Source organism: Octodon degus, unplaced genomic scaffold, assembly GCF_000260255.1.
Source record: "Octodon degus isolate 3935 unplaced genomic scaffold, OctDeg1.0 scaffold00007, whole genome shotgun sequence".
Taxonomy (NCBI): domain Eukaryota; kingdom Metazoa; phylum Chordata; class Mammalia; order Rodentia; family Octodontidae; genus Octodon; species Octodon degus.
Genome location: NW_004524583.1, coordinates 32,479,173 through 32,498,836, shown reverse-complemented (window position 1 = coordinate 32,498,836; position 19,664 = coordinate 32,479,173). Strand labels below are relative to the sequence as shown.

Here is a 19,664-nt window from a genome sequence, read left to right as displayed (position 1 = left end):
ATCTGTACTGAGGGAAAGCCAAGGTTTATAAATGCACACAGGACTGGCAGGTAGAACAGTGTGCTGACACGAGGACCGAGTATGGAGCAGGAGCAAAAGGCCGGATGCAGGATGCTGAAAGACAGGAATAGGGTGGGAACGGGGTTCCATGGGGTTCTGTTTGTCAAAATACTTGGGATGTGACTTAAAATAGGTCTGTTTATTGTATATAAATTATACTGCAATGAAGTGTGTGTTTAAGAAATTTAGTAGTGATAGGGAGAACAGACAGGTGTGCTGTGTTGTGTCTAGAGTTTTTTTGCAAATAATTTATCCTCAAACTCACTGAAGATGTTCTGGCATGTTCCTGTCTTCCAATGAGCGGAGGTGAGCCCTGAGTGCTGGAGCAGAAGCCTGATCCCAGAGCTGCCATCAAAAGTCCACGGCCAGTGCCTTTAGGGTCAGGCTGCTGTGTGGGAGGATCAGAGTGTGTCCTTAGGACACCAGGCTCCACTCTTGCTAGGTACCCATGGAGAGCTGGATGTATCCCTCCCTTACTCTTTATCTACCTGGCTACAGCTTCCTTGCTAACTTTGTTTTGCAGAGATTTAAAAAAAAAAAAAAAAAATTAGGTGCTACGTCATGTCCCCAATTCTACAGACCAAGTGAAACATCTGAGAGCCTCTTGTGGCCTGAGGTGGATTTCTGGAGGCCCTGCTGCTCCAGGGTGGAGGAGTTGGCAGAAGGGAGTATTCGGGCTATGGTAGGAGAGGTGGTCAGAGAGGAGCCAGGTCTACGGAAGTGGGGGTCTGCTCTGGATACTGAGTCCCTGGATTAAATAGTATAGCAAATCAGCACTCAGCTTCTAAATCTGTCCTCCCCTCAAACCCCTTCTCCCTAGGATGCCAGCTGTTCTGAGGAGAAGCGGAAGAGTGTGTTGACCTCAGCCACCAAGTGTGGGGTGGAGTTTTCCGAGCCATCCTTGGCCGCCAAGCGGGTGCGAGAAGACCCGGGGCTGGTGCCCCTCATCATCCCCGTGTCTGTGCCTGTTCGGGCTGTGGACCCGGCTGAGGTGGCCCAAGTTGGAGGTGTGGATGAAGATGGGAAGGACCTGGAGCAGCACTCCACTGAGCACAAGCCATCAGTTATTGTCACCCGCAGGCGGTCCACCCGGATCCCAGGGGCAGATGCCCCTGCTCAGGTGAGAGGCTCCTTTCCCAACCCCTCCAGGGCGTGTGTACTCTGCGGGCCTAGCACCCCAGGGAAGCAGGAAAAAGGACAGTGTCAAAAGGGTTTCCCAGAACCTGTGGTGATAATATTTTTATTTTCTAAACCAAATTTCTGGATGAAGGATGAATCAGGTTTATACTCAGAATTGAGACCATCTGCGAAAATGCAATTTTGACTGGTTTGTAGGTGGTCCAAGGCCCCATGTTTCTGGGATGCAGAGACGTTTTGTTCTGTCAGACGTTTGCTTCTTTTCTTCTTTTACTCATACTATTGTTTTGTGGCAATGATATTCGATAGGTGTTCATTTGGAATAGATAATAGATTTCTTCTTTAGCTCTAGTTCTGTTACCTTCAAAGTCCTCTGTCTAAACTTTCTTTTGCTTAGTGTCTGCGTGGTGGCTCTTTTTTTTTTTGAACCGGGAATTGAACTCAGGCCCTTGCACTTGCCAGGGAAGCGCTTATTCTACTGAGCCATCTCCCCAGCCCCATGGTGCCTCTTTTTAATCCTTTTACTTTCTTTTTTTTTTTCTGTATTCTTCACTTAAGGAATATTTTTCAACCCCATTGTGAAAGTGTAGCAACTTTTGTCTTCTAGTTAGAATGCCAATACAATTTATACTTTTCTATTTGTTTACTGAAGAAATTAGATATGACATACAAAGTGATGTTTTGATATAGGGTATGTACTATGAATGGCTGTCAAGCTAATTAACACATGCATTAGCTCAGACATTTTCCACCTAATACTAGGATTTTAGGGCCTTTGAGCTATAGCCCTTAAAACTTTTTTTTTGTTTTAAAAGTTTGAGACAGGGTTTTGGTAAGTCACTAAGCTGTCCAGGTTGGGTTTAAACTTTTGGTTCTCCTGCCTGAACTTCCCAGGGTGTTGAGATGACAGGCATGTGGTGTGCATATGATTTTTGTGTGGTGAGAACATTTTAAGTTTGCACTTACCCATTTCTAAGCATATATACACTGCTACTAATGAAAATTACCATGTTGCTCACTAGGCCTATTGAACTTATTCCTCCTAACTAAAATTATGTTTTGGACTGGGGAGATAGCTCAGCGTTCTAAGTGCCTGCCTGGGAAGCACAAGGCCCAGGGTTGGATCCCTGGCATATGCTACAGTGGCCCTGTGCTAAGCTGGCCACCAAACCTTGGCTTGGTAGCACACATCTGTAATCCCAGGGCTGGGAAGGCTAAAACAGGAGGATCACTGAGTCTGAGTGACATAGTGAGAGCCTGTACTAAATATAGATAGATAGATAGATAGATAGATAGATAGATAGATCGAGTTTTTTTTAAACATTTATTTATTTATTGTGTGTGTGTGTGTGTGTGTGTGTGTGCGCGCGCGCGGCCAGCTCAGCCCACCTGGGGGCGGGGCTGGCTGGCATGTGGTGCTGGGGGATTGAACTGCGGTCCCTGTGCTTTGTTTAGCTTAGCTTGTTCTAAGTAGGTGCTTTAGACCACTGAGCCGTCTCACCAGCCCCAATTGATAGATTTTTAAAAATATTTTAAAAAATAAAATTATATTTCCTTGGCTAACAGCTTCCCAGCCCATACTCCAAGCCCCAGGCCTTGGTAACTACCATTCTACTTTCTGCTTCCATGAGCTCTACTTTTAAAGATCCCACTGCTGTGTTACTGCTACGCCTGGACTGAAATCTGCTGTTAGCTTTCTGTTCATCCAACTTGCTTTCCTACGCTATGTCTCTTCCCCTTCCCTCCCGCTAGTTTCCATTTCTCCACTTGCTGATTATTAGATATATCTCAGTATTTCTCTTTAGTGATCGCTGAGGCAGTCTCTAACCTACAGAAAGAACCCAATCCTCAGAAAGGGATCCGAGGGACTATTTTCTCAGTTCTTTACTGTGCTAGGTACTGTTCGGATGCATAAGAAAAGAATGAACTTCTACACAGTGAAGGCCTTAGGCCTTGGGGCTTAATTGCCTGGTCGAGAAGGCTGCTAGAGATTGCAAACATGTACAGCGAGTCGAGGGTACATGGCTCTCAGATGAGCCAGTATCTCTACCTCTTCCTAGATAACGCAGAGTTCTTACGAGGTCTCCATTCTGTTTTCTACTGATCTTTGACTTGTAGGATTATTGAAAAGCATTTTCATTTAACATCAGTAGGACATTATGACATTTTTATTTGGTTGCTGTTTAATTTTGGTTTACCCCCCAACCTTTGCTTTTGTTGTTTGCTGTTCGTTTCTTCTTGTGCTTGGCTCACTTTTGAACTGCTCAAGCATCCCTTAGTGTGTCTAGCTGGACTCTGCTAAGGGCGGACCTTATGCGTCTTTGGTTATTTAAAAGTGTTTTTTTTTTTTAAATTTTATTTTATGTGTGTGTGTGTGGCCAGCTCAGCCCACCAGGGGGCGGGGCGGGCTGGCATGTGGTGCTGGGGGATTGAACTGCGATCCCTGTGCTTTACTAAGCTTGTTCTAAATAGGTGCTTTAGACCACTGAACCATCTCACCAGCCCCCTAAAAGTGTTTTCTTGAGGGCAGGGAGATGGCTCAGTGGAATAAGCGCTTCCCTGGCAAGCGCAAGGGCCTGAGTTCAATCCCCGGTTCCGCAAAAAAATAAAAAAAGACTGAAAGTGTTTTCTTTTGATCATTTTTGAGGGGTAACTGCTAAGTGGTGAATCCTAGATTTGTAGTTACCTTCTTTTTGTCACTTGAAAGGTGTCACTCTGTTGTCTTCTTACAGTGTTAAAAATTACTAAAAGCTATGTTGTTGTTTAATTATAAGGCATCTTTGTTGCTGCTTTCAAGATTTGGGTGTGTTTTGCTTGTTTGGTAAAAACCATTTTTGATTTTCAGCAATTTTGCTGTTGTCCCTATGTATTTTTATCCTGTTTAGAGTTTATAGTGCTTCTTGAAAATTTCTTTTCCATTTTTTCTTCCCTGCGCAACTCCAGCATTGCGTCTGTTAGGCCTTTATTTCGTGCCCCACCAGCCTTGGCAGGCCTGAGCCCTGACCTGAAGCCCTATAATAGGTCATGGACCGGTTAGCTCTGGATTTGCAGCTCCTGTGTTCCTGTCTGTGGGGTTTTACTAGGCTTTTGGGGGACATGGTTGCTATGCCTTCAGTTATTTTTCTTTGTATCATAGCCATCTTCAATCATTTATAAAAGCAGAATGGCACAGTGAGTGTATGGTTCATTGTCACCCAACTGTCATCAAAATAGAGCCAGTCTTGTTTCATCTGGGCCTGTTCTTTCCCCACTCCTGGATTATTCTGAGGCACAACTCAAACACTGTCATTCCATTCATAAACACTTTAGTTTTTATCTGAATAAGATAAAATACATACATATGGTCTCTTAGTTTCTTTTTCTTTTTAACATAATCTCATTACCATTATCATACTCAAAGAATTGTCAGTGAGCTAGAGAAATAGCTCAACAGCATAAGTGCCTGCCTGGCAAGTACAAGATCCTGAGTTCAATCCCAGGTACCACCAAAAAAAAAAAAAAAAAAAAGTCAGATATCCAGAATAATTTAAATGCCTTATCATAAACTACAATCAGTTATAGCTGACTTAGGTTTTATTTTTTTAAAGTTTCTTGTCTAGCAAGGGGGTAGCTGCCTTAGCCCAACTGTCTGTCTCTGTCTCTGTCTGTGTGTCTGTGTGTGTGAGTGTGTGTCTGTCTGTCTGTCTGTCTCTCTCTCTCTCTCTCTCTCTTTTTTTTTGGTGGTACTGGGGATTGAACTCAGGACGCTGCGCTTGCCAGGCAAGCACTTATTCTACCCAGCTATCTTCCTGGCTCCCTTTTCTTTTTTATGTAATCATTATTGCTCTTCTACAGGCAAAAGAAGGAATAGTCTCTTTCATTTAATCTATAAGAGGGTGCACAGGAGCCAAGGACCTGCCTGGGCCTTCCCTAGGAGGGGGCTGGAGCCTCTGCCGGCAGGGGCTGGTTGTTGCCCCCACGCGCTGTAGCCAGCCCTGCCTATGGTACTCCGCAGCTAGGAGAGCCTGTGGTTGCTCACCTGGAGGGAGGGCTGTAAGGGCCGAGGCTGGAGGCCTCTGCTGCCTCATGGCCTTGCTCTCTATTCTGTGCAGCATATACCAGGGATGGGGGCTAGGGAGAAGTCCGGGGCGGCAGATCTAAGGTTCTGAGAGCAGAAGTTCTGCACGCTAGCGTTTCTCCTGCCCCATTTTGGGCTCCCTCCCCCAGTGCGGGTCTTGGCACACTTAGCAGCTTTCACCTAATGCAGAGCCTGGAGCCTAAGCAGTGAGAAGAGCAGTGTTTATGAACCACTGTGTGCCAGGTAGCTTTCTCACTGATTTCCGCGTATTATTTCACTTGGGCCTTATAGCCCCTGCGTTTCCCAGGTGCACACTATTTCTGTGACAGAAGTGAAGATGTGTGGATCTGGGCGAGGTCGCACATGCCTATGACGCCAGTCCTCAGCGGGCTGAGGCAGGAGGATCACAAGTTTGAACCCAAACTAGGCAATTTAAGCAATTTAGTGAGTCCTATCTCAAAATACAAAAGAGATGGCTAGGAATTTAGCTCAGCAGGAAGGCCCTAGGTTCAAGCCCTAGGGTTTGTTTGTTGTTTTAAAGATGCACACACATTGTATAATTTTAAGTGGCAAATGAAAGTGATAGATTCTAATCCAAGCTGCCAGGGCCCTTCCTGGCGCTCCTGCTCTGCTGCTGTGCAGGGGTGAGGGAGTGTCCTGGGCCCCAAGCCACGAGCTGTGCATGCTTTCTGCATTTTTATGGAGGGTTTTTTTTTTTTTTTTTCTTTAAGGTAAAAGGGAAAGAAGAGATAGCAGAGACCTCCTGTAAGCCACAAGGCCTAGAATATTTACTATCGGGGATTTCTAGAAAGAGTTTGTTGAGCTCTGCCTGCTAGGAGTGCGAAGGGCTTCACATCTGCCCTCCTCTCCTGCCTGGTGCGAGGGTGCTGTGGGCCAGTTTTCCGCCCGGGGCTGAGCCAGCCTTGATCTGTCCCCTCCTCCAGGCTGAGGACCTGCACGGCAGGTTGGAGGGGGAGCCTTCTGTGCGAAAGCCGAAGCAGCGGCCGCGGCCCGAGCCCCTGATCATCCCCACCAAGGCGGGCACGTTCATTGCCCCCGCCGTGTACTCCAACATCACCCCGTACCAGAGCCACCTGCGCTCTCCCGTGCGCCTGGCCGAACACCCCTCCGAGCGCAGCTTCGAGCTGCCGCCCTACACGCCGCCCCCCATCCTTAGCCCCGTGCGGGAAGGCTCGGGTCTCTACTTCAATGCCATCATCTCCACCAGCAGCGTCCCGGCGCCTCCGCCCATCACGCCAAAGAGCGCGCACCGCACCCTGCTCCGTTCCAGTGAGTGACGCCTGTCTCCTTTGGTGGCCTTGGGATTGGGGCACGGGGCAGGGCGGCGGCTTAACCTGGGGGTTGCTGGCAGTGGGAGCAGGGACCCTGCTGTCTCCTCTGAGAAGAGAAGGCTGTCCTGTCACGAGAACGAGCAGGGGTGGGGCGCGGGTGAGGAGGTGGCCTTACAGCTGGGCTCAGGTCCCTGTCCTACCATTTGCCGTCACATCCTCTTGCACAGGTCATTGAATTCCCTGCGCCTTGGTGTCTTCAGGATTGAAAAGGGATTAGTAGTCCTGGTTGATGGTGAAACGGCCAATGTTCTGCCACTGGGGGAGGCACCAGGGCAGCTTCCTGTGGTTTGACCTCATAGGGGTGTGGTGAGGCCAGAGCAGGTTGGTCTCCCGGGCCTCTTGCATGGTCGGTCCTTTTGGACAAGAGCAGTTTTGGAACCGTTTGGCTGGCCTGATGGGTGTATTGCTGAATGAAGAATGCTGCCCATTTCACAAAGGGGTCATCGGGATGGGGAAGTCCTAGCTCTTAGGGTGGTGGAAAGGGTCGAGTGGTAGCAGCTGCGGGGCTGCCTTTTACCCACTCAGCCCTTAATGGGCTCACCCTCGTACAGCCCTCGGGTGCCCCCTGCTGCCTGAAGGTGGGAAGAGGCTTGCCCTACCCTGACTGCTGTGGCTCACCCTCTCCGCAGGTCGTCCTTGCGGAGGGGAAGAGATCGGTCTGGCTAACCACCACTCCCTGAGGAGCGCTCGGGAGCAAAGCCTTGACCTGGGACCCCAGTAATGGGTGGGACCCCATGCTCTGTTCCAGAAAGAGCGCAGTGCAGGGTCAGTAGGTAGTTGGTGCAGAAGCCAGCGAGGTGGGACCAGCAGCCCTAGAGTGGAGGTGACACTGAGCTGCAGGCCTGCAGAGGGCGGGCGGGGTAAGGACAGCACGAGGGAGGGGTGGGGCCTGAGCCGAGTGGGACTGGGGAGGGAGGGGCGGCAGGGCCCTGGGGCAAAGCAAGGTGGGACTGCGCAGGAGCGCGCGGGGAGAGGAGCCTCCTTGCGCGGCTGGGGAGGAGGCGATGGAGGAGTGCCCATGAGCAGGCGGGCGGTGCGGGTGCTCATCCCACGTTGCAAAGGTGTTGGCAAAGGTGATTTTTTTTTTTTTTTTAAAGTGAGGAAGTGGCTTAATTTTGTGGGGCATATCAGAAGATTAGCTTGGAAGAAACTGAGGTAGAAAATCCAGAGAGGAAGTGAGATGATAGTTATCAGACACTTCCTTTGTGTGTCCAAAGTTTCAGCCTCTTTACTAGAAAACCGCAGTTTTATACTGACTTCTTGTAGCCAGGGAGCTCCTGGGAGCAGGGAGTGGGCACTGCAGATTGCCGGCTGGTGGGGATTTTGGTTGGTTTGTTTTTGAGACAGGGTCTCGCTGTGTAGTTCAGGCTGCCTCGAATTCACTATGGAGTTAAGGATGGCCTTGAACTCTGGAATCCTCCTGCCTCAGCCTCCCCAGTGCTGGGATTATCGGTGTGCACCACCACCTCGGCCTGCCTGATATTGGCTGGGCGCCCAGCTCTGTGCTTTATTTCATTCCCTCCATATTAAGGAGACAGAAATAGTCCCTTTTGCAGGTGTGAAAACTGAGGCGCCCAGATTTTTAGTCTAAGGCCTGAGTCTTTGCAGCAGGCTGCAGAGCCAGTACTCAAGAGCCTGAGTTCTAAGTGCTCCCTGAGTCACAGCTGTGACTCGTGCATGGGTTGCAGCTACCCAGGGAAGGGGTGCTTTGTTGAGAGGAGGAATGTGCCGCTTACAGCCCACTCTGTCCCATAGACAGCGCCGAAGTCACCCCGCCTGTCCTCTCGGTAATGGGAGACGCCACCCCTGTGAGCATCGAGCCGTAAGTGCTGTCTGACTAGGGCTGCAGCGGGAGGGTAGCCAGGTGGGCCCCCTGCATGGAGCTGGGCTTGGGAAGGAGAGGAGGTCTCAGGGGCCCTCTGGAGTCAGCCCAGACTCCACTGTCCTTCCTGGTCTACCTGGACATTGTAGAGAAAGAAAAGGAGCAGCTCTGCTTCAATTTGTCTTCAAGGGGTGCTGGATGGGGTCTGAGAGACTCTGTCCATCTTCCTATGCAAAGCACCTTCTCCTTTGGCCAGCCTGTGGGGGCGCCAGGTGCCAGGCTGTTCTCAGTCTCCCAGAAGCCATTCCCTGAACTCAGTTTCTGCCACTTGCCCCTTAATCCACCCCCCCATGAAAGTCGGGGTCACCATCCCTGTGAAGTGAGGCCTCACTCCCTTCCTGTCCCTGCTGCAGACGCATCAACGTGGGCACCCGCTTCCAAGCGGAAATCCCCTTGATGAAGGACCGTGCCCTGGCAGCTGCAGACCCCCACAAGGCTGACCTGGTGTGGCAGCCCTGGGAGAGCCTAGAGGGCAGCCGGGAGAAGCAGCGGCAAGGTGAGCGGTGGCCTGAGGTGGGCAGGCTGGGTGGGCAGGTGGGTGCATGCAGCACTGGCCCTGAATGTGATTCCCCTCCTGCCACCCATGCTCCTGCGAGTTCAGTGGAGGACCTGCTGACAGCTGCCTGCTCCAGCATCTTCCCTGGTGCCGGCACTAACCAGGAGCTGGCCCTACACTGCCTACACGAGTCCCGGGGAGACATTCTGGTAAGAGCCTTGCGGGTGCAGCCAGGGTCCCATTGGAAGCTGGCATAGCTGAGTGTGCAGAAGGGCCTGACCCAGGTGGGGATGGGAGCTGCTCGGCCCGATGGAACCCCGGTTCTAGCGTCTACATTTTGGTATACAGGATCCTCCTGTCCATCCCAATCCCTGATTCTCTGTCAGCGGGGTCCCCGTGAGACAGGCCTGTTACTGAGGATCTTCTGTTATGCAGCCTGCCTTGGGGGCTGCCTTTCCCTTAGGAGGCCCCGGTTGCTAAGCTGCCCACCTACCACGCCTCTCCCATCCTCCCTGACTCCTGGTCCCTCAGCAGTGCAGGCGGCAAGAGGAAGTACTTGCCCTGCCCTAGGACTTGAGGCCTCTGCATTGGGCCTGGGCCTGGGCCTCAGCCCACACTCAGACCTCAGCCATACCCCTGTCTTCTCCCATTTTCTTCCAGGAAACTCTGAATAAGCTGCTACTGAAGAAGCCCCTGCGGCCCCTCAGCCACCCGCTGGCCACTTATCACTACACAGGTGGGCCTGGTTGGGGTGGGCCTGTGGCCCGAGTTTCCTGGGGTCTCTAGCATCAGGAGCCCTGGTGCTGAGCCTCAGCCCTGGGTGAGGGCAGGGAATGGGGGATCCGCCAAGAACCAGATGCAGGAACTGGTACCAGAGCTGGGTGGCTTTCAAGGGGACTCCCATTCCCTAAAGGGCAGGGAGTGAAAGAAGTGAGCAGGTGGGAACCTAGCTGGGCAAGAAGCCTGGGTCACAGGTGTGAGACCAGGAGCCCACAGTGGCCTCAGGTACCCAGAGCCTAGCTGGCCCTCGGAGCACATGGCTCATTCTGGACCTTAATAAGGGACTTTGGCCAGATCACGTCATTCTCAAAGCCACTGTCCCTGATCCCTGCTATTGCCACATTTTGTCTGTACCAGAGAGGACCAAGGGCTTCATCTCCACTGCTATTCTGTCCTTGCCACACTTGGGGGGTGGTGGTGGGGGTGGGCAGGGTCTAGATCCTTGTTCCCATTTCACAAGCAAGGAGAGGGAGGAGTCAGTGCTGAATGCTGCGGAGACCTGTGGGGATGCCTCGCACTTGCAGCTGCTCAGAATCTCCCCGGCACTCCCAGGCCTCCCCGCCTCACGCCCTGGCTCCTCCTTGGCCCTGCAGGCTCTGACCAGTGGAAGATGGCTGAAAGGAAGCTGTTCAACAAAGGCATTGCCATCTACAAGAAAGATTTCTTCCTGGTGCAGAAGCTGGTAAGTCGGCTGTTGCTGGGCTGTGAGGGCCCTGGGGTCTGTCACATCCTGCACACAGGACTTGAGACCCCTGTCTGTCTGTGGCACCCTGAGTTGCTGACCACGCCCTCCTAAGTAGTCAAGTCACTGTCCCCAGGTAACCTTGACACAGTTTTCTTAACATTCCAAGAAGTGGAAAGGCCTAGCCACCTTTTGTTGGTTCTGAGTCCCCTTTTATCTTTGGGTGGTGTAACCACACTGTAGGTCTCAATCCATACAGGGGTCTGGTGTCACATGTCACATGGGTGGGAAGATAAGATGGGAGTAAGGGCCGAGAGCTGTTCCCCTAGGGAAATGGCGGAGGAGGTCACTGTAGGGTGAGGAGGACCGACAGGCAGCAGGTGCCTGCTGCTGCCCTGGGTGACCTCTGCCTGCTTCCTGTGGAGCCAAGGCTTCCTTCTAGTCATAGCCGATGTGCCCAGGTTCACCTCTCGTACTCTTTTGGAAGAGTACAGGGCTCTGTGTCTCTTCCAACTCCATCTCACAAAGCCTGGGCTATAGGAAGAGCTCACTAAGGGAAAAGAGCTTCCAAGAACTGCTGTTTGCTGCTGGGTGGCAGATTGTGTCAGGATTGGCTTGGGCCTTGGATGGAAGACTGCCAAGTTCTCCCTTGAGGGTTCGGTGAAGGGGACAGTCATATGTTGTCTGTTAGTGACACTCGCCCCAGATTAGTTGCTTTCACTGGGAAGTCCTTGCGGTGTAATTCACTGAGATGCCCCAACACCTAATGAAAGGAGCAGATCAGTGGTCAAATGAATAACCCAAGCGACTAGTTGGGGAAAGTGTAGTGGTATAAGTAGCAAGCGTGAGCCTGGGCCGTTCCCATGACATGAGGTACATCTGTGTGTTCCTCACAAGGGGCCCCAGTGGCCCTGGGCTCCTGGACGTGGGCAGAGCCAGGGGTGGGCAAGAAGTTTACAAGAACGCTTGAGTGGGAAGTCGTCCAGAGAAAAAACCTAGTGGCCAAGCAGATCTGTGAAATGGGACAGCTTAAAATGGCAAGCTGAGAAGTCCGGAGTTGCCTCATCCTGTTGTATTTGTACAAGCAAAACTAAAACCTGAAAGGAGGGGGACTCGCCTAAGGCCGCACAGCCCACTGTGGCAGGGTTAGGAACAAGACTTGGGTCTTCTGCCTCCTCTCCAGGCCTCCCAGGGCCTTCCTACGAGAGTCCTGCCTGAAAGGGGCAGTGTGACGTTGCCCCTCCTTCACCTGTCTAGACCTGCACCTGGATTGCACATGTCTGTTGCCAGCTTGGGGCTGATTTCAGTGTGGTTGATGCCCAGACTTTTCCTCAATTTTTTAACTGGAAAAGTTTCAAACTTACAGAAAAATGGAAAGAACACTACAATGTGTTTGACCATTCACTTAGATTAGCTGGGGCCCAACGGTGAAGGGGAACATACGGGAAGGAGGAAGGCTGGACTCTCCAGGCAGGCGAGCCAAGCCAGCGGACTCTAACCTCAGTTTTGGCTTCAAACCAGATCCAGACCAAGACGGTGGCCCAGTGTGTGGAATTCTACTACACCTACAAGAAACAAGTGAAAATCGGTCGCAATGGAACTCTAACCTTTGGGGACGTGGACACAAGTGATGAGAAGTCAGCCCAAGAAGAGGTGGAGGTGGACGTTAAGGTGATTTCCTTTTCCAGCTCCAACTGCCTAGAGCCTGGCAGGGTCTGCGGAGGCAGGCAGAGGAGAGCGCGGTCCCTAGAGCCCGCAAGAGCTGACAGCCTCAGCCCTAGTCCTCTGAGCTCTCCTCTGTAGTAGCCAGCCGGGGTCACAGTAATTAAGCATGACACGGGCTCAGGATGTTAGAGAACTTCCCCACCGTGTCTGTACCACCATCTCCTGTTGTCTCCTCGTAGCAGCCTTCTAGCACTGCTTCCCGAACTTCAGTCACTCTTGCGACACTTCTGTGATTTCTGCTCTATCCGCACCCTACCACATGTCACCATTCCTATTTTTGTTATGTCTACATACCACTTGTGCTATTACTTAATATTTTTCTTTATGTTGACCCATTTGCACTCAAAGAGAAGCTCTAGATCACAACCATGACTAGAAAGCCACTATTGTTTCTCATAAATGGAAGGAATTGGTAAAAATGAATACACATGAAAACCAATCACTGTTGCCAAGTTCTAGTTAGATGTTGTGTTACCTGCCAGGGTTCTGAGATTGAGGCTTGATCTCTTCGTTAAGGAATTACCAGGTCTGCAGAAGCATAAAGGACATATTAATAACACCCTGAGACGTGGTACGTGACCTAACCAGTACTGAAAGGAGACTGTTCTTTAATTCTACATCCCTGTATCTGTCTAAAATACCATCTCAGAGTTACAGGTTCACACTCGGTCACCTGCTGCTCTAAGACAGGGAGTGGTTTACTCCCCATTTTGCAGATGGAAAGGGAGTGGAGATGTAGAAAGTATTGCAGAGATGGCTCGGAATTGGAGTGCATGGCTCCTGTCTGGCTTACCAGACCACTCTGCCTGAGGATATGTCCTCCAGGTCCAGGAGGTCAGGTGGCTTGCGTTCCCTCACTGCCCTCATCTTGAGGACTCCAGGTCTCAAGACAGTCTTTTGTCTCCAGGGAGACCAGCCAGGGGAAGGCTGCAACCTGAACCAGACCAGCAGGACAAGTAGGGGCTCCTGAGCCCCGTCTGGGTCAGAGTCAGAGCACTATCGCACTGTGACCGAGCGTGTTCTTATCCCCCATAGACTTCCCAGAAGTTCCCGAGGATGTCTCTTCCCAGAAGAGAGTCCCCAAGTGAAGAGAGGCTGGAGCCCAAGAGTGAGGAGAAGGAGCCCAGGAAGGAGGGGGAGGAAGAGGTCTCAGAAATCCAGGAGAAGGGGGAGCAGGAAGAGGGGCGAGAGCGCAGCAGGCGGGCAGCTGCTGTCAAAGCCACGCAGACACTCCAGGCCAATGAGGCGGTAAGTGAGCCCCCACCTCCATTCCCGGAGCCCAGGGACAGAGGGCAGACAGGAGCAAGGTGGCAGCCCTCATTGTCACAGCAGTGGAAAGTGTACCAGGTGCTTCATGCTGTTAGCTTGTTTAATCCCTGTAACTCTAGGAGGTAGGGATTATTATTAATCACATTTTACAGATGAGGAAATTGAGGCCCAAGATAACACAGCTAATAGCTTGAGGCCAGGCTGCTTTTTATTTTGCACTGGAAAGCTTCTGGTTCTGAGATTTGGAGGAAAGAGCTTTGTGAGATCCCAGGGGGCATGTGGGAGAGTGAGGAGGCACACAGGAGCCATCGTTCAGCCCTCGGCCCACCCCACGCGGGCTGTCTCCTGCCTGACAGGATCTGAAGTGGAGCTGAGACCTGGCCCCTCACACACATCCTCTGCAGAGTGCTTTTACTTTCGTTGTCTCAGATTCTCGGAGCTTTGCAGAGGAACACTTGGGTTAGAGCTGCCAGGTGACTCGACTGCAGTCTCACCCCAGATCCTGGACTCCTGGTGCAGTGCTGTCTGGCACAGGCCAGGCCAGGAAGTGAGACTTCTGGTCCGAGATGCCCTTGCCCTGGACAGCTCTCCCGGGAAGGGGGAGGGTGGGGATTTGGACACACGCTGACCACAGCTGTTTGCTCTCTTCTGAGCTTGGCTGTCTGCACCAGAAGCTCTGTGCCCTGTGTCTACACCGTTGAGCTCTGCAGACTGTGTGAACACTTTCTTCTAAGGGTCGACCCAGAGCACATTGAGGGTCCATCTGGGACCCCCACCAGAGGCCCAGAGCAGCACCTGCTCCAGGGCCGCATCACCTGTCCTCTCTGCTCCGACACCTGCTCTTTCCCTCTGTCTTTTCTCTCTGTCCAGTGTTTGCCATCCTCTGTGTGCTCAGCAAGTGACCTGCATGGCCACACCTGTCTGTGGCCAAGGCCCAGAGTTCTCTGAGGGCAGGGGTCTTATATGTCAACTTCTGTGTCCCTGGCACCTGTCACATCACCCAAACTTGATTTTCTTTTAATGGCTCAAAGCCCAGCAGCTTTGTAAACAGCAGGGCTGGACTGGATCCAGGATTAAGTGGGCCTCCAAGGAGGCACCAAGGGCCCATTACTGGACGGACTCGAGTGGGCGCGAGGTGATTATGTGGCAGGAGGGCGCGACCTTCAAGGGCCCGCATTCCCTGAGATTCCAGAATCGCGGATCCCTGCTTCCCGAAGCACTCAACCCTCCTTGCTGATTTCCTGCAGGCCAATGACATCCTTATTCTGCGGAGCCATGAGTCCAATGCCTCTGAGTCGGAGCCAGCAGGTGGCCAGGCCTCAGAGAAACCAAGGGAGGGGCCAGGGAAGTCACGAAGGGCGCTGCCTTTCTCAGAGAAGAAGAAAAAAGCAGAGGCATTTAGTAAGACCCAGAACCAGGAGAACACTTTTCCTTGTAAAAAATGCGGCAGGTAAGATCTGGCCCTGTCGCTGCACTGGGGTGGGAGGGGCTACTGAGTGCTCAGTGTGTCTTCTGATTGGCTCAGTGGGTTGCCAGGGCAGTGACATCATCAGGGGCAGCTTTAGACTGGGTGGTGCGAGCTCCAGGGTGAGGGTGGAGGGGTGGGTGGGGGAGTGGGGAAGCTGCAAATCTGGAAGGCCAGGCGCACCCTACCCACGTCCAGGGGTGCTGGGCCGGCAAGCTCCTTATGTGCGTCTCTCCTGCGCCACTGCAGGGTGTTCTACAAGGTGAAGAGCCGCAGTGCCCACATGAAGAGCCATGCGGAGCAGGAGAAGAAGGCCGCGGCCCTGCGGCAGAAGGAGAGGGAGGCCAAGGAGGCCGCCGCTGCCCTGCACGCCCAGGAGGAGAGTGCGGGCGACAAGGGCTGAGTTCACCCGCAACCTCGAGGGCAGAGTGTCGTGTGGACATTTCTCAGCAAAACAATTAGACAGTGAAATAAACGACCTTTTTCCTTTATAAAGGCCCCAGGAGCAGTGTTAAGGACTGCAGGATCCAGTTCTCTTTGCCTCCGGTCTTTGGGAAGTCGTCCTCCTGCTTTCCTGACTGAGCGTGCTGGTCAACCTGGGGGCTGCCGGGAGTGGCCCCGACCTGGTGGCCTCCGTGCAGAGTGGCCTCGGCCCCCTTCTCCAACTTCCAGGAAGCCACCTTGGCTAGCCAAGCACAAGCTCAATCCTTTGCAGCATTTTTTCCCTGCCCCAGCGGACTTGGTAGGCTGCAGTAGGCCTTGCCCCACCCCCAAGCAAGGGACTCCCTTGGAGGGCGTGTGGCACCCCTGCAGGCGGTGTCTAGGCCTGCGCTGCTCTGGTGACCCTCTCTTCAGGCCACGGCCTCACCTAGCGGGGAGTGAAGCCCAGCCAGGACAGGTGCTGGTCGGCAAAGCTTTGAGCAGTGCTGGGGAAGGGGTCGCTCTTCTGTCCTCGCTGTCAGCCTGCTCCAGGAAGGAACCATCCGGAGGCTGCAAGCTGGAAGCCGGGGCCACAGGGCTTGGCTGTGGCAGCGTTGGACAAGCCCCTCCTGCTTCCCACCCTCCTTTTTGCCAAATACCTTTGGGCCATTGAGGCTGCTGAGGGAGCTTAGCCTCAAGCAGGTCCTCCAGCTGGTGCCAGCTCCCAGCTTGCCTCTGCCCTGCCCTCAGTAGCTGCCACTTCACTGCCCCAACCCCCACCCTCTTTGATCCCCAAAGCTCAGCACACCCTACTGCGCTGGAGATTTCTGGGTCTTTCCTGGGAGAGGAGGTTTCCTGACTAGATGGGACAGGAGCCTCCATTCTTTGACTTGTGTCATTTGGGAGCTATTTATTTATTTTTAATATTTAATTTTTAACATCCTCTCAGGGACCAGGGGCCTCCTGATTTTCAGAGGCCCAAGTGCATTTATCCCAAAACCAGGCACCTTCTTGACACCCCCAATTCCCCAGACCCTAGGGTCCCTCTTCCTGTTGCTGTGGAATTTCTGGCCACTGATGGGAATGACAGCAGCACTGAAGAGAGGCTGGGATGGTGGAGGGCGTCCCTAAAGCCACACAGAGACTAGCAGGGGGAGGGAGATCAAAGACAGTTTCTGTTGCCCCTCTTTGATACTTTGAAATGGCCTGCGGGAGTTGGCAGAAGGCTGGAATTTCAGTTTTGTTTACCAGGCCTGCACACTAGCACGCAGAAGCCATATTTGGCCTAGGATCCTGGGAGTGAGGTGGCCAGAAGCTTCTGAGGCCCCTTCACTTGGAAGTCTCACGAGAAGCTTGAGTTAGTTTTTCTGATGTCATTACTCGGTGTTAGTTGTGCAAAAGAAATTCAAAGTGAGTGTGTGTGTGTGGGGCCGGCAGCCTTGGGCCCCCAGAATTCATCCTGCTGCTGCCTAGGAGATAGCCTAAAAACATTGTGCTGGTGACCGGGAATGGAGAGGCAGTTTTGCATTTAAACTATGCACTAGGAGATACTTACATTAGCTTATGCATTAGTAAGGGTTCTGTAAGACCCCAGCTATGAAGGGAACAAAATCCCCTCCCCCAAGATGTGTAGACAGCTGCTCAGATCTCCAGCATCCCCATTAGTTTCCTCCACGGGTGTCTGTCAGCTCCAGGTCCCACGACTGCAGAAATCTGGTGACCCCGAAGGAGGGCAGCAGATGCTGGCTCTCTTCCAAGTCACGTGTATACTATGAGTGCCTTCGCAGCTTCGCCCCAAAGTGCTACTTACGCTTCCCAAGGTTTTTTCTAGTCCGCATTTGGTTTCAGGCGCCTTGATGGATGTGTGATAATAGAACCTCCTTTAGTCCCACAAGACCCTTCTGTTCACTGGTAGCATCTAGAATTTGGATTTTTTTTTTTTTTTTAAGTGATTTGACACTTCTAAGCTCAGACCAGACTAGGCATAGGTAGCCAAGGAAAGGCAAGCTGGTACCTCCTGGTCCCACTGCACCAGACGCCATGGTTTAGGAGAGCCTGTGTTCAGAATGCATTTGTATCTGGAGTGTGATGTGAGAAACGTGTAGAGGACAGCTACAGTTGTGGCAGTAACCGCTCAGCAAAGTCTTGTAGCCATAGAAGCTGGCATAGGTATATATATCCTTAATGGTGCTTTCTCCCTATGACTATATTAGGCTTGTCTTCTGTTGTTTCCCCTCCTATTGAGAGCTCTTTGCATTAACAAGTTAAGCTGCAAACAGCCCCAGCTTTATCATGTCCTCCCCACACTGTCTTACCATGTCAATCTCCCAGCCTCCTTTGCGTTCAGTTAAGAGGTATGAAACTGACCCTAGTGCCTGGTGTCTGTACCGTTTCTGTACCGTTTCTTACCCACCTGAGGAGACAGTGTTGTCATCACTGTCCTCCATGCCTTTCGCAGCCCCCTCCTGGCTGAGGTGCGCGCCTGCCTGCCCCTCTTGACGCCCACACCCCCGGCACAGAGGTCCTGTGCTGCTTGTGTCCAAGGGGACTCCCTGTAGTAACTGCCTCAGTGACCTAACCTCTCCTCTCGTGCCCGAGATTAAGATGGAGGACCGCCACACAGACTCATGCCTCAGCTAAGCGTTTTCACTGGGCTTCACTGTTTTGGGCTGTTATTTATTATCAGACTGGCAAGCCCAACTCCTTAGGTTTACAGGAAGTTTGCGTATTTTTATAATTGAGTTGTGTCTGCACCACATTTGGCTGTGTTCATATTTGCCTCTGATTAACACTTTGCAGCTGTCTCACCTTTTCCTTACTCGTCTCAGAACTGAAGGCCTTGGAGGGGGCAGTACAGGAATAGCCTTGACAGTCTGTAATTATTGTACAGATATTTTCATAGCATATAAATAAGTATATTCCTTTTATTTTGAAACAAAAAATCAGACACTGCCTTTTGTGTGTTTGCTGCCTGTGGCACCCTTTTTTAAGAGACTGTTACATAGTAAAATAGTGTACATATATAAATATATATAAATATATATATAATATTACCTCTTTTGCTGTACAGTTGTGATAGACCAGATGGAAGATTTTATTTTTTGTGTGCTTTTTATAAAAAATTAATACACTAAAGAATCTTGCTGATGTGATTGTAACGTATCTACGTAACTTATTTACTTTTGAATGTTCTTCTGTATCTTTAAACCTTTTATTAAATAAGGTTTTAAAATCTCAGAGTTGAATGTAGTGTTCTTTTAGGGGAATTTTCCCTGTTGGGGAGTGACATAAGTAGACCTTGTTTCAGAGGGTTAGTAGGTAACTTTTTTGAGCCATATTTATTTTGTTTCACTAACTGTCATTAAGGCCAGAACAGGGAAAATATGTTTGCCTGGCTAGAAAGACATCGGAGCAGACACAAATCTTGTAATTTACCAGACTAATTGTTTAAATACTGGATGACCAAAAGTTGCATTTTTCCTTTAATGTTTTATAACGAAATTTTATTTATTTTAGTCATTTATTTTTGGCGGGACCAGGGATTGAACTCAGGCCAGGCAAGCGCTTATTCTACTGAGCCATCTCCCTGGCCCCTTAACGAAATTTTAAAATGACGTTTATTTAGGGTTGTTTTGAGCCAAGGGTTGATGTCACTTGCTGTGCTCCTGCCTCTGCTTTCCAAGTGCTGGAATTACCTGTGTGTGTCACCAAGCTGAGCTAAAGATGACGGTTTTATGAAATTTAACACAATTGACTAATGGAAGTGACATGTACCCAAGCGATGCTAGGGATAGCACATAAACGCGCTGCCCAGTGACACTCGGGGTAAACTGTTAGGTGGTTAGAATTTTAGATCACGTGTGGATTACACCCTCCTACGTTTCAATTTTATTGGGATGAAATACAGAGGGTGCGAAGCATGGATAGGTAGTACAGGGATGAACTGGGATGCTGATGAGTATTTGCATATGCAGCCCGGACTGAGCATCCCGGGAAGACAAGGCCAAAGTGACTCTTGCATTTCGACATTATTGATCGATTCATTTTTTGCGGTAGCGGAGATGGAACTAGGGACTTTGGCCTTGCCTGGCAGGCACTTACGCTGCTGAGCTATCTCCCGGGCCCCCACAGTACCATTTTAAGTCCACTTCAGAATTGCCTTAAACTTGGTGCTTCTTTTGTGTTTATTGTTTAAAAAAAGAAAAGACAAAAAGTGGAAAACATGAAAAAGGAAACGCGCCATCCTCGGAGCCAGACCCTCCAGCCCCGCCCAGCGCGCGGGTCGGCGTCCGGGCGGTCGCCGTTGCCATGGGTACGCAGGCGCCGAGCGCGCCCCGCC

The 19,664-nt window shown here is 51.3% G+C and overlaps 1 protein-coding gene across 2 annotated transcripts in view; it reads left to right on the top strand.

Annotated features, from left to right (window-relative positions):
• Positions 1 to 18,512, top strand: part of Elmsan1 (ELM2 and Myb/SANT domain containing 1) — a 38,311-nt gene extending 19,799 nt beyond the window's left edge. The window contains exons 3-13 of one of the 2 annotated variants that reach the window (XM_004624850.2): positions 881 to 1,180; positions 6,199 to 6,544; positions 8,362 to 8,428; positions 8,842 to 8,984; positions 9,090 to 9,193; positions 9,645 to 9,720; positions 10,358 to 10,446; positions 11,968 to 12,117; positions 13,207 to 13,419; positions 14,688 to 14,890; positions 15,155 to 18,512. In XM_004624850.2, coding sequence (XP_004624907.2) covers positions 881 to 1,180; positions 6,199 to 6,544; positions 8,362 to 8,428; positions 8,842 to 8,984; positions 9,090 to 9,193; positions 9,645 to 9,720; positions 10,358 to 10,446; positions 11,968 to 12,117; positions 13,207 to 13,419; positions 14,688 to 14,890; positions 15,155 to 15,308 — 1,845 coding nt within the window. In that variant the 3' untranslated portion in view covers positions 15,309 to 18,512. The remainder of the gene's footprint in view (positions 1 to 880; positions 1,181 to 6,198; positions 6,545 to 8,361; positions 8,429 to 8,841; positions 8,985 to 9,089; positions 9,194 to 9,644; positions 9,721 to 10,357; positions 10,447 to 11,967; positions 12,118 to 13,206; positions 13,420 to 14,687; positions 14,891 to 15,154) is intronic. The other variant, XM_023703545.1, reaches the window with a different exon arrangement.
• Positions 18,513 to 19,664: the final 1,152 nt, after the last annotated feature.